Below are 14,559 nucleotides of genomic sequence, written 5' to 3'. Positions count from 1 at the left end.
CCTCAATTTCTTTCCTTGCTGTCCTTCTAGGAAGTTTCCCTTCTACCAGTGTATGTTCTTGATTCTTGCCAGAAGCTGGGGCCTGGCTGGATGTCTTTCAGTAGGTTGGGTAGGGGCTGGACTGTATTCCTTTACCTTCTGCCAAGTGCAGAGTGGGAGGTCAGCTCCCTAGGCCTGAGAGAGAAGTGAGGTGAGCCATTCAAGTTTCCCGAAGGAGTTGGTTTGCCAGCCTTGATACCAGTCTGTCAAGCATCTAGACTACAAATACAGAATCAGTTCAGGAACTTTGGGCGTGGATGATTATGAAGCCAAGCTATTTTCTAAGATTCTCAAGATCTCCAAAAGCCAGAGATGAGCTGTGCCGTATTTCCTCCCTGATTCTAAAGACTCCTGTTTGATCACCATAGTGACTGTTAAAAGAGGTCATTTTATTCTTTAGTCTATCTCAGTTGTAGCCCTGATTAATGTTGTACTCTGCCACTAGGGGGAGCTTGGGTTCAGTGCAATGGAGCATAATCAGATTTAAGATTCAACTACAACACAAGGCCACGTGGTGGCCAAAAATAAGGAACTGCTCTCACAGTAGCAAGCTGACCAAGGCATATTGGCTGTAAGCATGGCTCGTACCACCTCAGTGTAATACACAATTTTATTAGAAATTAGTGTTTGTTTCTATCATCTATCTTCTATCATCTACAGTTACATGGAAACAAAACAGAAGTTCTCTCAAGCCAGAAGTTGTGCCATCTTTCTGGCTGCCCTTAGACACCAAATTGAATGAAATCCAGTACTTGTACATGTGATAGCAAGCTGCTAGTTTTCTCAGAAACAGATAAGGTTTGCCACCCACACTTTCCCTTCGAACTGAGTTGAAAAATTCACCTACTAATAGCTGTTTTCTAAATTGGTTTAGAAAACTAAAAATTCCACACCCTTATGCTACAAAATTCCATTAAAGAAGTTAAGATTGCTTCAGCAAGTTTAATATTAGTATTTTTCTTAAGATCAAGGAAAACTTTCCAGAGGTGTAAAGTGTCCAGTCCTCCAGACTTGTGGTATCTGAGAAAGAGATCAGTCACTATTGAGACAACTGAGGATCTGAATGTCAAAGCAGGAAATACACTGATAATACAGGGCTGGAAGGACAAACATTAAAATATCTCAGTGGGGCGCTTGGGACTTTTAAGTGATAAAGCTTGGGGGGGGTAGAAATGGGCCACTGGCCTAAGATGGCCAGAAGCAATGCTGTCTTTGCAAGAAAACCACAAAGCCAGTGCCAGAATCTGCCCACAAAATTCCACTGAGGGTAGGAAGAACTGTTGGTAGCTAATCACGAAGGTGCCTCACGTGAAAGATTTTATACATTCAAGTCTGCCTTATGTGCAAAACTGCCTGATTAGAGCCTAATTTCCCCCTTGCTCCATTATGTCATTTCAGGTCCTTATATCTACTAGCCCAGGACTTGGCATTTGCCCAAAAGCTCTACTGGTGGGCAAGCTTGAGTATCCACTTAGCTATATTACAAGTGGTCAAGAGGTGAATTTGATAATCTTAATCCCTTACCAGCCAAGTGATTGTGCTGCTTTAAGAAGGCAAAAAGAAAAACCACCTCCCTGTAGGCATTCCTCTGGAAAATAATTCAGATAAGCAGCCTCTCAAGAGACATATCAACCAGAAAGGAAAGAAAACCAAAGCCCTGAAGATGAATCCTGTCTTAATAGTTGGTGCTAGGCGTCTCCACTAAATCATTCCAAGAAAGGCAAGAAGGCGGCCTTTAAGGGGGCTAGGCCATGTTTAGAGACTCATGTGACAGAAGCACCATCAATAGCCAGGACACTAAACCAACAGCATAGATGTGTGTGTGTGTGTGTGTGTGTGTGCGCGTGCACAGGGGGGGGGGGGGGGGGGCGGTAAGATGTGGCAAAGCAGGTGCCAACTCCCCACAGGCTACCTGAAATGAAGGGCTTGGAGCTCCCTGTCCTCAGCAGTTGGGCATACAAGGAAAGGTTTGATCATCAAGTCCTGACTTCAAGCAAATATTGGCCTCTAAAATGGGAAGTTAGCTTTACAGTGAGGACAGCATGCCTTGGAAGTGAGGGCAGAGTTAAGAGTTATGTGCCTATGATGTAGGGTAAAGGGTTTTTTTTTTTCCTCATAGGAACATTATTAGGACCTCAAGTCCCACCTTACATTTCCTTCCTGAGCAGTGAACCACCAGTTTCTGGGGAGAACAGGCTTTGAACCTGAAGCCCTGTCTGCCTGCCTCAGGCAGAGCCACTACAACCAGCTCGGCAGTCTCCCACCTTATATTTTCCTCCTCAGCACTCTTGAGCTGGCTGCTTGGTGAGCCTGAGAAAGCCAAAGATGACCAGCTTTTTATTGCTTCTTCTACCCCTCTTCCCTCTATTTGATTCTGCAGGAAGAGGGGGTTCTGGTTACAAAAAGATGATATGGTTCAAGGCAGAATACAAATATCCTGAATAAAAGAACAAAGTGCTTTAAAGAAAGATATGCAAGGCTTTGAAAAGGGCTAAGAGTTCTATAAAATTCAGGATAAGGCACCCTGGAGGAGTAGCAGAAATACTTAAGTCTCATTATTAGACTCAAAAACTATTCATTTCCTTTTTTTTTTTTTTTAAAGCTTATCCAGCCTGTGATTGATAAAAAGAGCCCTACCTTTTGTGCGAAACTGGGCCTCCACAGCACCAGAAACCACCTTTCCTACAGAATGAACCCATTCTCCATGGGCCTCAGCTGAGCATAAGGCGCATACCCCTTCAATAGAGGAAAGGAGTTCTCAGTAAAAGGCCAAGGAAGGACGACAGGCCAAGCCATTCACCCCAGGGGCATGTCAGGACCCAGTCATCTTGAAGTACTTAGGGAGCATGGTGAAAGAATGTGGTCCCTCCCCTGCTCAGGCTCTCCGGCCTCCCAGGCATGGCCTGGCATGTCGCTGGGTGCTGGAGCAGAGACCCAGCCAACAGCAACGTGGGCTGGCCAGTGGGGCAGGGTTCCACAGGAAGGGAGACAGAGCATCCTGTGCCCTGACTCCCTGAAGTTCCTGTCAGTCACGATGGGCAGACTGGTGCCCGAGCTGCCGGTCATCATAAGTGCTATAGCGCTTGACGTGAATGCGGCGGACCCGGTCGCGCAGTTCAAAGGTCTCCTCATCTTCGCTGGGTGAAGCCTGGCTGCGGCTGCGACTGGTGGCCTCTAACAAGGAGTTGTCAGGGACTCGGGGGGTCTCATAGAGCAGAACATTGAGAGTTTCCTCATAGATTCGGGCCTCAGGGAATTCCACCTGGCATGAGGGGAACAAGAAGACTGAGTGATGTCTCATCCCAGAGAACACACAACTCTGAGGAGAGCCCTCTGCCCCAGCAGAGCCCTGCTGTCTCAAACACATACTCACAGGGGGACACTGTAGCCTGGGAGGACAGGTTAGCAGAGTTTATGCTCACTGTCATCTATTAAATGCCTCACATGATGTACAGGGAGATAACATCAGTACTAAGAGCACAGGTCTTGCAATGCTTGAGGGTCTAGGTATGGTTCTGGGCACTATCATATGCCAGAGCGGAGCAGTGGTCTCTGATATGAATTAAAAAAAAAAAAAAAAGGATCTGGGGGCCAGGTGGTGGTGCACCTGGTTAAGTGCACACACTACAGTCCACAAGGATCCAGGTTCAAGCACCTGGTCCCCACCTGTAGGGGGAAAACTTCACAAGTGGTGAAGCAGGTCTGCTGGTGTCTCTCTGTCTCTCTCCCTCTCTATCTTCCCCTCCTGTCTCAATTTCTCTCTGTCCCTATCTAATAATAATAAAAATAAACTAAAAAAAGGATCTGATGCATGTGTGATTTCACCATTCCCAGGCTGGTCCCCCCCTTCATTCAGACAGAGAGAGACACCACAGCACCAGAGCTGCCCTCAATGCCATGGCACTCCCAGGTGGTGCTGAGGTTCAAATCCAGGTTGTGCCTTACAAGGTGAGTGATTCCTCTGACTCAAAATAAATAGAGCTTAAAAAAAGAAAATCCTTACCTGCCGGGCAATGTTATTATCTCAATAGCTAAGCTGACAAACTTGAACACCCAACAGGACAAGGAGATGTGAACAGCTATTTCCACTCCACTGCTTCTCCTAAGAACTGTTTCATTTTGATAATAGCTATGTTAAATTCATACTACCATCCATCTGCATGTTTGCAGGTGAGGAAACTGAGACACAGATGGTTTAAGTGACTTACCCATTCAGAAAAACTGAGAAATGGTAGAATCAGAATTCAGACCTGAATTGGACCAACTCTGAACACCGGTCCCTTCCGCACAAGCTACTCCCTGCTGGTCAACAGCCCCTGCTGAGAAGCTAACAGGACCCCCTGACACTGGCTTTTGTCCTGACCCAGCACTATCATGGTGAGTTTGGGAATGACAGGGAGCATGATGCATGGCCCTTCCTGCTTAGTTGGGGCTGTGCTGGTGCAGAAGAAAGCCCCCCACCTTGGTCTGCTTCTTCTCTGTGGCATACACGATGGAGGTGCAGCACACCTCTGCCAGCTTACGGCCCTGGCCGTAGAAGGACCAGCAGCAGATCTCATCACCAATGACGTCCTTGATGAAGAGCACACGGCCATTGAAACGCAGGGAGAGCTTGTCAAACAGCTCGATGTTTTTCAGCAGGTGGTCATCGGAGTTGCTTAAAAAAACAAAACAAAACACGGCGTTGGGCAGTAGCACGGTGGGTTAAATGCACGTGGCGCAAAGTGCAAGGACCGGCGTAAGGATCCCAGGTTGAGCCCCAGCTCCCCACCTGCAGGGGAGTCACTTCACAAGCGGTGAAGCAGGTCTGCAGGTGTCTTATCTTTCTCTCCCCCTCTCTGTCTTCTCCTCCTCTCTCCATTTCTCTCTGTCCTATCCAACAATGACATCAATAACAACAATAATTACAACAATAAAAAAACAAGGGCAACAAAAGGGAATAAATAAATATTTAAAAAAAAATAGGAGGGGTGGTGGTGCAACTGGTTAAGTGCTCACATTACAGTGAAAAAGGACCCAGGTTCAAGCCCCTGGTCACCACCAGCAGGGGGAAAGCTTCACAAGTGGTGAAACAGGGCTAGTGTCTCTCTGTCTCTTTTCATCACTATCTTCCCCAACCCTCTCAATTTGTCCGTCTCTACTTTATAATAAATTAAATTAAAATATTAAAAAAAAAACAGGAGGGGCCATGGATTTGAGATCCCAGCACAAGAGAAGTTGCTGGCTGGATCATATAAAAGAGGAAAGATGGAGATGCTAGAGGGGACAGGAAGAGAAAGTATCACAAGGTATCCTCTGGGTTTGAAAGACCATGAGGAAAAGCTGTTTTAAGTTAAAGCAGAGAGAACTGAGGCTCACTACTATCTCAGAAGAGGATTCTTTCCCTCACTGAAGGGCTCATACTGGCAACATGTCTGTCTCCAGGCAGTCAGTACAACTGAAATCCCCTGTGTACACCTAACTGCACCTCATTGAGACAATAATGGGGAGCATAGGGAAATAGCACGATGGAGTACAAAGGTTAGCTTAGGAAAAGTCCCAGCATTCCGCTTCCACCCTGTAAGATCAAAGTGGGGAAACACCTGGCATCCTGCCTGATATGACACATGTGAGGGGGCATTACACGCTCAGTCTTGTCCCTAACCCGGGGCCCTGCACCAAGCTCCAAACTCCTTTGTCCTGGTTTTCCCTTTACTCTCTGGTCTTCCTTCCTGAGACCCAGACCCATGCCAACTATGCCAGGAGGGCAGTGCATTTGAATCTGTTGCCCAATTCAATATATATTTTATTTTATTTACTAGAGCACTTTCAGCTCTTGCTTATAGTAGTGCTGGGGATTGAATCTAGGATCTCAGAACCTCAGGCATGGAAGTCTTTTTGCATAACCATTATGCTGTCTCCCTAGTCCTTTTTTTTTTTTTTTTGCCTCCAAGGTTATTGATGGAGCAAATCCACTGCTCCTGGAGGCTATCTTTTCCCTTTTGTTGCCCTTGTTGTTTATCGTTGTTGCTATTGCTGTTGTTGGATAGGACAGAGAGGAGTGGAGAGAGGAGGGGAAGACAGAGAGGGGGAGAGAAAGATAGACACCTACAGACCTGCTTCACCGCCTGTGAAGCAACCCCCGCTGCAGGTGGGGAGCTGGGGGCTGGAACCAGGATCCTTTCTTGGGTCCTTATGCTTTGCGCCATGTGCGCTTAACCTGCTTAACTACTGCCTGGCCCCCTATTTCTTTTTAATGAGGTGTTTTCTCTCTCTCTCTCTCTCTGCAGACACAGAGGCAATGTCCTTCCCACCACACCAGGCTACTCCCTGCTGGTCAACATTCCCTGCTGAGAAGGGAATGCTGTCAGGTGAGAAGCAAGCAGCCAGAATATCACTCAGCTCTGGCTTATGGCGGTGCTGGGGATTGAACCTGGGACCTCAGAGCTTCAGGTCTTTTGCAGAATCACTACACTACTTCCCCAGCCCTGTCGCTTACTTTTTTTCTCTAGTTGTTCAGTCCTCTCAGCAGCTTCTTGTAGTCCACTCTCCCCCGCCCCCGCCTCACGACACCCACCCTACCTGGTATAGGAATACTTGTTGTTGCTCCTATTGTACAACAGCTTCACCACGGGCTGTGAGGAAGGGGAGTGTGAGGGTCGGGCCACAGGCCTGACAGCCCCATCTGTACCTCTTAAGGAACTGTCAGAAGCCCCAGTACCTTGGTGGAGGATTCAATGAGCCTCTCCTCCTCCTTCAGGGATGTGATGATGGGGATGTTGCACACGGGCTGGTATGAGTCCTTCTTGTCCTGGGTGACACACACAGCTGAGAATCTTTCTGAGATGTCCTGCTTGCCGCACTTAGTCAGGCTTTCCCAGGAACCATCAGAATCCCTATGTCAAGGTCAGCCCAAGCCTGTTGAACAGGCATTAGAATTGGAGGTCCTGGGGCCAGGTGGTGGTACACCTGGTTGAGTGCACATTGCAGTGTGCAAGGACCCAGGTTGGAGCCCCCGGTCCCCACCTGCAGGGAGAAAGCTTCACAAGTGGTGAAGCAGGGCTGCAGATGTCTGTCTCCCTCTCTATCACCCCCTTCCCTCTCAATTTCTGGCTGTCTCCATCCAACAGATAAATAAAGATAAAAAAATTAAAAATTAAAAAAAAAATTGGAGGTCCCAGGCAAGAGAAACTGCTAGCTGATAAGCTGAGGACTCTCATTATCTGAAAACCTAACATCCTATATAGCATGTACATCAACTACAAGTAGGTGCTCGTCAGACTGTCTGAGTCTGTCTCCTTATAAATTAGCCCAGCCTGAGCGACACCTGGGCGTAGCTAAGCTCAGACTTCATCAACAGCACATGCCACAGTCTCCCAGGAACTGGGCCCTTCGGTCTCTGAAGGAGAGCACCAACTCCCAACCGCACCAATCTGCCCCACCTCTGTCTCTGTACCTGCAGTGCTGTTTGACACATGTCCACCAGTCCCTGAATGAGGTAATATTTTGCTTCAGCCATCAATTCCTTGATTTCTTGCCGGTTTTGAGGGAGGATGATGGTGTCATCACGGAGGTAATTCAAAATGGTGCCAAAGTGCTTTCCACACCGATCAATGAGGATCCAGCCTAGGGATTCAGACGGGCCCCCAGAGGGTTACTGTTTGCCTCCAGGTACTTCAGAAACACGTAAAGGCCACCCTGAGGATCCTGGTGGCAGGTAGCAAGGAAAGGAGCACATGAGGGTGGAGCCCACTAACCTGGGTAACAAGTAGGCAAGAACCTCTAGTTTTTTGTGTTTGTTTGTTTTTTCTTCTCCTGAACCTCTAGCTCTGATGTCTATGGCTGCTATTTCCCCCTCCTTCTTGCAACCAAGAACTGTCACATACCATGGGACACAGGGCTCTGTGATGGCCCACAAAGGTCTAAGTTCAAGAGCACTTAGCTTAATCTCCTGAAGACACAGAAATCACCAGGTCCCGCAAGCCTTTTGCCCACTGCCACTGTCCACTATGGTGATGGTTCTTATGAGAATCTAGGCCTATGTAAAAAGAAAAGTCTAGGAGCTGGGTGGTGGTGCACCTGGTTAAGTGCACACATCAGCATGCTCAAGGAGAGAGGTTCAAGCCCCTGGACCCCACCTGAAAGAGGGGAAGTTTCAAAGTGGTAAAGCAACACTGCAGGTATGTTTCTTTCTCCCTATTTCTTCTTTCCCTCTCAATTTCTCTGACTCTATCTAATAAAATATATGTTTTTATTAGAAAGAGAGAACCAGAGCATCATTCTGGCACATGTAATGGTGGGGATCGAACCTGGGACCTCATGCTTGAGAGTCTAATGCTTTAGCCACTGTACCACCTCCCAGGCCTAATAAATTTAAATATATATATATATATGTTTTATTCCTGAAAAAAATATAAAAACACACCATTCTGTGTACAATTTCAGAGAATTTGGGAGCTCTGTTAAGGATTCCATGTAAACAGGAAAAGTGAATCTAGATTCAAGGTCTGCCAGGTTTAAGCCCTGCCTCTGATCATTCCTTGGAAACAACTCCTTCCCTCTCCACCCACCTAACAAGCCCTGACGTCTCACCTTCTTTGTCGGTCAGCACTTCCATGCGTCCGCTGAACATGGCCTTGAGCATGGTGTCTTGCCGGGTCAGTGCCCGCACGGTGGTGTAGTACAAGGAGCCACCCACATTAAGCTGGACGTATTTGTTCCCCAGGCCCCCTCCCTTGAAGCCGCTGGGCTTGGGCTTGGCCCCTAAGGGTGGGCACAGACAGGTGTCTCCTGACATCTCCCGCTGTAGGTAGATCACCACACGGCAGGAGGTCGGTCTGGAAGGCTCTGCCGCCGTGGTGGAAAGATCACAAGTGAGTGGCCAATGGAAGCCAGAGCCTCATACTCCCAGTGCTGTAAGCAGAAGACAGTAGTCAGCAGAGGAAGCTCTAGGCAGGAGGGAGAAACAGAAGGAACTGGCCATCCAGTCAGTCTCTTCTTTTTTATTTTTTTATTGCCGCCAGGACTATTGCTGGGGCTCCGTGCCCACACTATGAATCCGCTGCTCCCACAGTCTTTCTTTATTACTTTCCTTCCTTTCTTTGATAAGACAAAGAGAAACTGAGAAGGGTGGGGGAGATCAAGAGGGAGAGAGACAGACAGAGAGACACCTGCAGTGCTTGCTTCACTGCTTGAGAAGCTTCCCCTACATGTGGGGTTTGGGGACTTGAACCCAGATTTTTTTTTTTTTGCCTCCAGCGTTATTGCTGGGGCTCAGTGCCTGCACCATGAATCCACTGCTCCTGGAGACCATTTTCCCCCCTTTTGTTGCCCTTGTTGTTGTAGCCTTGTTGTGGTTATTATTGTTATTGTTGATGTTATTCGCTGTTGGATAGGACAGAAATGGAGAGGGGAGTGGAAGACAGAGGGGGAGAGAAAGACAGACACCTGCAGACCTGCTTCACCGCCTGTGAAGCGACTCCCCTGCAGGTGGGGCACCAGGGGCTTGAACCGAGATCCTTACGCCTGTCCTTGCGCTTTGCGCCATGTGCGCTTAACCCGCTGCGCTACCACCCGAACCCCTCGAACCCAGATTCTTAAGCATAGTAATGTGCATGCACCAAACGGGTGCACCACTGCCCAGCCCCCCAGTCATTCTTTTCTATAAAAATCCAAGACTCCCTGGTGGAGGGTAAGGCCTTTGGGGTGACATGAAAAATGTTCCTGCTATAATTTTCCCCCCAAACCAGGTTATGCTGAGGCTTAGTGCTGTTTGACTCTATAGCTCCTGAGAACAATCTTTTTCCTTTTGGATGGATGGTGAGAGTCAGAGAAACTGCAGCACCACTGAAGCTTCTGCCCTACTGGTGTTCCCATGTGGTAAGCGAGTACTCAGACCAGGTGTTCACACATGGCAATGTGTGCGCTCCAGTGTGTGAGCCGCCTTGCAGTCATCATTTCTGCTAGTCTCCAGATGCTCAGAAGTGATCATCGTTTTGTGCAAAACTATTATACTATTGCCCCTGCCTGTTTCTGCCATTCTTTTTTTTTCCAATATTTATTTATGTTCCCTTTTGTTGCCCTTGTTTTTTATTGTTGTTGTAGTTGTTGTTACTGATGTCACTGTTGGATAGGACAGAGAGCAATGGAGAGAGGGAGAGAAAGACAGACACCTGTAGACCTGCTTCACAACCTGTGAAGCAACTCCTCTGCAGGTAGGGAGCTGGGGGCTCAAACTGGGATCCTTATGCCAGTTCTTGCGCTTCGCGCCACATGTGCTTAACCCGCTGTGCTACCACTGGACTCCCATTTCTGCTATTCTTTATGCTATCAGGAACCAGGGCTGGACACAGTCTGCCAGAACCCAACATCAGTCAGTACTAGGAAGCAAGAAAATGCACACTCCTGGAGCTAATCAAAGACAGCTTGAAAACCCATCTGAGCAGAAACAAGCCCTCACCCTCGAGACCCACCAATCAGACCCCAGCTATTTTCTTCTCAACTTTCCCAAGATCCAAAATTTTCCAGCCAAGCCCACTGGGAACCCAGCCAGCCTAGGAGTTTCCCTAGAGCTGAAGGGACAGGACACACTTCCTTTGTAAGGAGTGCAGGCTGAGGAGCAGCCTGCACCAGAGCTCTCGCTGAGCAACACCCCGGATCTGGCTTTGGGAAAGCAAGTAAAAGCAGTTTCCTGATTGAGCCAGACCAGAGGAAGCTACCCAGGACTTGGCGGCAGTCATGCCGGCTCCAGCTAGGGTTTCCTGACCTTCCCCTTTCTCAGCACCAGCCCTGTCCCAGTTCCTGAAATTGTCACCATTTTCCAGGATGGAACAACTACAGGATGACTATTTTTGCTTCTTTTTCCGGAGGGAGGTAGGAGGGAATCCACCCAGGAGGGAGCCCACAGTAGCGGGAGAGAGTCCCACCCTAACTCTTCCTCAATTATGTTCTAACAAGACAGGGGAATAAAAGCTGGAAAAGACCTGTAGCCTGTAGCCTCAGGCATGCAAGTCCTGCACTCTACCTACTCCGTTTCTCAACCACATTTTAATTATTACTATTTTTAAAAAATTTTTTATATTTATTTATTTTCCTTTTGTTGCCCTTGTTGTCTTTTCTTTTTGTTGTTGTTGTAGTTATTACTGTTGTTATTGATGTCATTGTTGTTAGATAGGACAGAGATAAATGGAGAGAGGAGGGGAAGACAGAGAGGGGGAGAGAAAGACAGACACCTGCAGACCTGCTTCACTACTTGTTAAGTGACTCCCCTGCAAGTGGGGAGCCGCGGGCTCGAACCGGGATCCTTATGCCAGTCCTTGCGCTTCACGCCACATGCGCTTAACCCACTGCGCTACCACCCGACTCCCATTACTGTTTTTTAACTGAAGCATTGCTCAGCTCTGGCTTGTGGTGGTGCAGGGGATTGAACCTGGGACTTCAATGCCTCAACCATAGGAGTCTCTTTGCATAACCATTATGCTATCTACCCCCACCGCACCCATATTTTATAGTATTTAGTATGTCATTTTGTTAGACTAAAATTGACCCTGAAAATATGATATTGGTCTCTGGGATGAGCAAGAAAGGGTCAGGGTAGGTGCTGTGTGAGCACTGAAGTCCCTTGGTGGCGTGTCTAGGAGCCTCAATTGTCTCAAGGACAGAAGATGGGTGGGCTGAGTCCTTCCCATCAGACTGCGCAATCAGTAAGCCTGGAACTGTATGAGATCACCTTAACTCCCTCTGGCCACCCCAAAGGGGTCAGTCCACCCCCTTAAGAGGTTTCTGTACAGGAGCCAGGCGGTAGCAGCGGGTTAAGTGCACATGGCGCGAAGCATAGGGACTGGTGTAGAGATCCCGGTTCGAGCCCTGGCTCCCCACCTGCAGGGGAGTCGCTTCACAAGTGTTGAAGCAGGTCTGCAGGTGTCTGTCTTTCTCTCCCCCTCTGTCTTCCTCTCCTCTCTCCATTTCTCTCTGTCCTATCCAACAACAACAACAACAGCAATAACAACAATAATGATGACGATAAACAACAATGACAAGGAAAAGGGAAAAAAATAAAGAAAAAAGAAAATAGCCCCCACACCTATGGACATCTAATCTTTGACAAAGGGGCCCAGACTATTAAATGGGGAAAGCAGTCTCTTCAACAAATGGTGTTGGAAACAATGGGTTGAAACATGCAGAAGAATGAAACTGAATCACTGTATTTCACCAAATACAAAAGTAAATTCCAAGTGGATCAAGGACTTGGAAGTTAGACCAGAAACTATCAGATACTTAGAGGAAAATATTAGCAGAACTTTTTCTGCATAAATTTGAGAGACATCTTCAATGAAACGAATCCAATTACAAAGAAGACTAAGGCAAGTATAAACCTATGGGACTACATCAAATTAAAAAGCTTCTTCACAGCAAAAGAAACTACTACCCAAAGCAAGAGACCCCTCACAGAATGGGAGAAGATCTTTACATGCCATACATCAGACAAGAGGCTAATAGCCAACATATATAAAGAGCTTTCCAAACTCAACAACAAGACAACAAATAACCCCATCCAAAAATGGGGGGAGGACATGGACAGAATATTCACCACAGAAGAGATCCAAAAGGCCGAGAAACACATGAAAAAATGCTCCAAGTCTCTGATTGTCAGAGAAATGCAAATAAAGACAACAATGAGATATCACTTCACTCCTGTGAGAATGTCACACATCAGAAAAGGTAACAGCAGCAAATGCTGGAGAGGGTGTGGGGTCAAAGGAACCCTCCTGCACTGCTGGTGGGAATGTCAATTGGTCCAACCTCTGTGGAGAACAGTCTGGAGAACTCTCAGAAGGCTAGAAATGGACCTACCCTATGACCCTGCAATTCCCCTCCTGGGGATATATCCTAAGGAACCCAACACATCCATCCAAAAAGATCTGTGTACACATATGTTCTTGGCAGCACAATTTGTAATAGTCAAAACCTGGAAGCAACCCAGGTGTCCAACAACAGATGAGTGGCTGAGCAAGTTGTGGTCTATATACACAATGGAATACTACTCAGCTGTAAAAAATGGTGACTTTACCGTTTTCAGCCGATCTTGGACGGACCTTGAAAAATTCATGTTAAGTGAATTAAGTCAGAAACGGAAGGATAAATTTGGGATGATCTCACTCTCAGGCAGAAGTTGAGAAACAAGATCAGAAAAGAAAACACAAGCAGAACCTAAAATGGAATTGGTGTATCGCACCAAAGTAAAAGACTCTGGGGTGGGGGTGGGGTGGGAAGAATACAGGTCCATGAAGGATGACAGAGGACCTAGCAGGGGTTGTATTGTTATATGGGAAACTGAAGAATGTTATGCATGTACAAACTATTATATTTATTGTTGAATGTAAAACATTAATTCCCCAATAAAGAAATTTTAAAAAAAGAAAATAAAAACGAACATACATATAAGAGAGAGAGAGAGAGAGAAAAAAAAAGAGAGAGAGAGAGAGAGGTTTCTGCAAGTCCCTACGAATTTGGTGTCTAGCCCCAACTTCCCCACGGTCAAAGAAAGCACACATAGCTGCTTCTACCAAAGCAAAGGACTCCAGAAGCTGGGCGGCTGTGGGCAGAGGAAGGCCCATCCAGAGCTAATTTCCGACCCGCAGCTGCTCTGAGCCCCTGGGTGACGTCAGCCCGGACCAATGGGCTCCAGGAATCCCGAAGCCCCAGAAAGCAAGTCCAGCGGGCACCAAGTTTCCACGGACAGCCTTGGCGCTCTTCCTTCCGGACTTCGTGTGTGGCCGTTTGGGGCGGCCGGGGGCCGGGGGCGTATCCGTGTGTCACCCCGCGAAGCTAATGGGCACCCCGGCAGAAGCAGGGGGCAAAAGAGGCCCGGCGGTGGAAGAAGGCCGGGTCCTTAGAGCAGACCCGGAAACCCTTCGCACACGAGGGTGGTGGTGGGGTAGTCAATCCTGGCTACAGTGTGTGGACCTAGTCGAACTCCCAGGTGAAGCAGATCTTAGACTTCATCCCAAAGGGCTGCAGAGATTTAAACAAGACCCAACTTCCCCGTGGCCAGTGCAGTTTGTCCGGAGCGGACCCTCCTCACGGGCGAGAAGCCTGAGACGGGTTCTGACACCCGTGTCCGCCGAGGGGTCTCCACCCACACCTCCTCCCCAGGACCCGGGGGGCTTCTCCAGGCTCCGCTCGCGGTCCATCCATCCCTTCTCCTCGGGCATCGGCAGGCCCTGCTCTCACCGCGCCCCGGGTCGCCTCACCTCTTAGCTGGTTGCACGCCAACACCGTGGTGCCCCTTCGCTGTGGCCGGCCTGCCCACCAGCAATCCGGGTCTGTGAGCTCACATCCTCCGCCCGCCCGCTTGCCCGCGGACTCCGCCCCAAGCCACCGCCTAGCGCGGCCCGACCAGGGAGCCTGAGATTGTACGGCGGGGCCGAGCCGGCATCCAATCACGGAGGAGGCGCTCCCTGAGTGTTCTGCTGGGGACGCACAGGTACTTCCGGCAACCTTCTCGGCGCAAAGGCCTCTGGATCTTGTAGTCATCTCTCC

The 14,559-nt window shown here is 48.3% G+C and overlaps 1 protein-coding gene across 1 annotated transcript; it reads right to left on the bottom strand.

Annotated features, from left to right (window-relative positions):
• Positions 1 to 635: 635 nt before the first annotated feature.
• Positions 636 to 14,351, bottom strand: TNFAIP1 (TNF alpha induced protein 1). Its single transcript, XM_007530720.3, has 7 exons — positions 14,271 to 14,351; positions 8,611 to 8,931; positions 7,475 to 7,644; positions 6,740 to 6,829; positions 6,601 to 6,653; positions 4,501 to 4,696; positions 636 to 3,301 (listed from the first exon to the last, which is right to left on the bottom strand). Exons 2-7 carry the CDS (start codon positions 8,813 to 8,815, stop codon positions 3,065 to 3,067), a joined length of 951 nt encoding a protein of 316 aa, XP_007530782.1. The 5' UTR covers positions 8,816 to 8,931; positions 14,271 to 14,351; the 3' UTR covers positions 636 to 3,064.
• Between the last annotated feature and the right edge of the window lie 208 nt (positions 14,352 to 14,559).

The sequence above is a fragment of the Erinaceus europaeus genome, chromosome 12 (assembly GCF_950295315.1).
Source record: "Erinaceus europaeus chromosome 12, mEriEur2.1, whole genome shotgun sequence".
NCBI classification, from domain to species: Eukaryota; Metazoa; Chordata; class Mammalia; order Eulipotyphla; family Erinaceidae; genus Erinaceus; species Erinaceus europaeus.
Note: the sequence above shows the minus strand (reverse complement) of the source record. Positions and strands in the feature narration are given on the sequence as shown.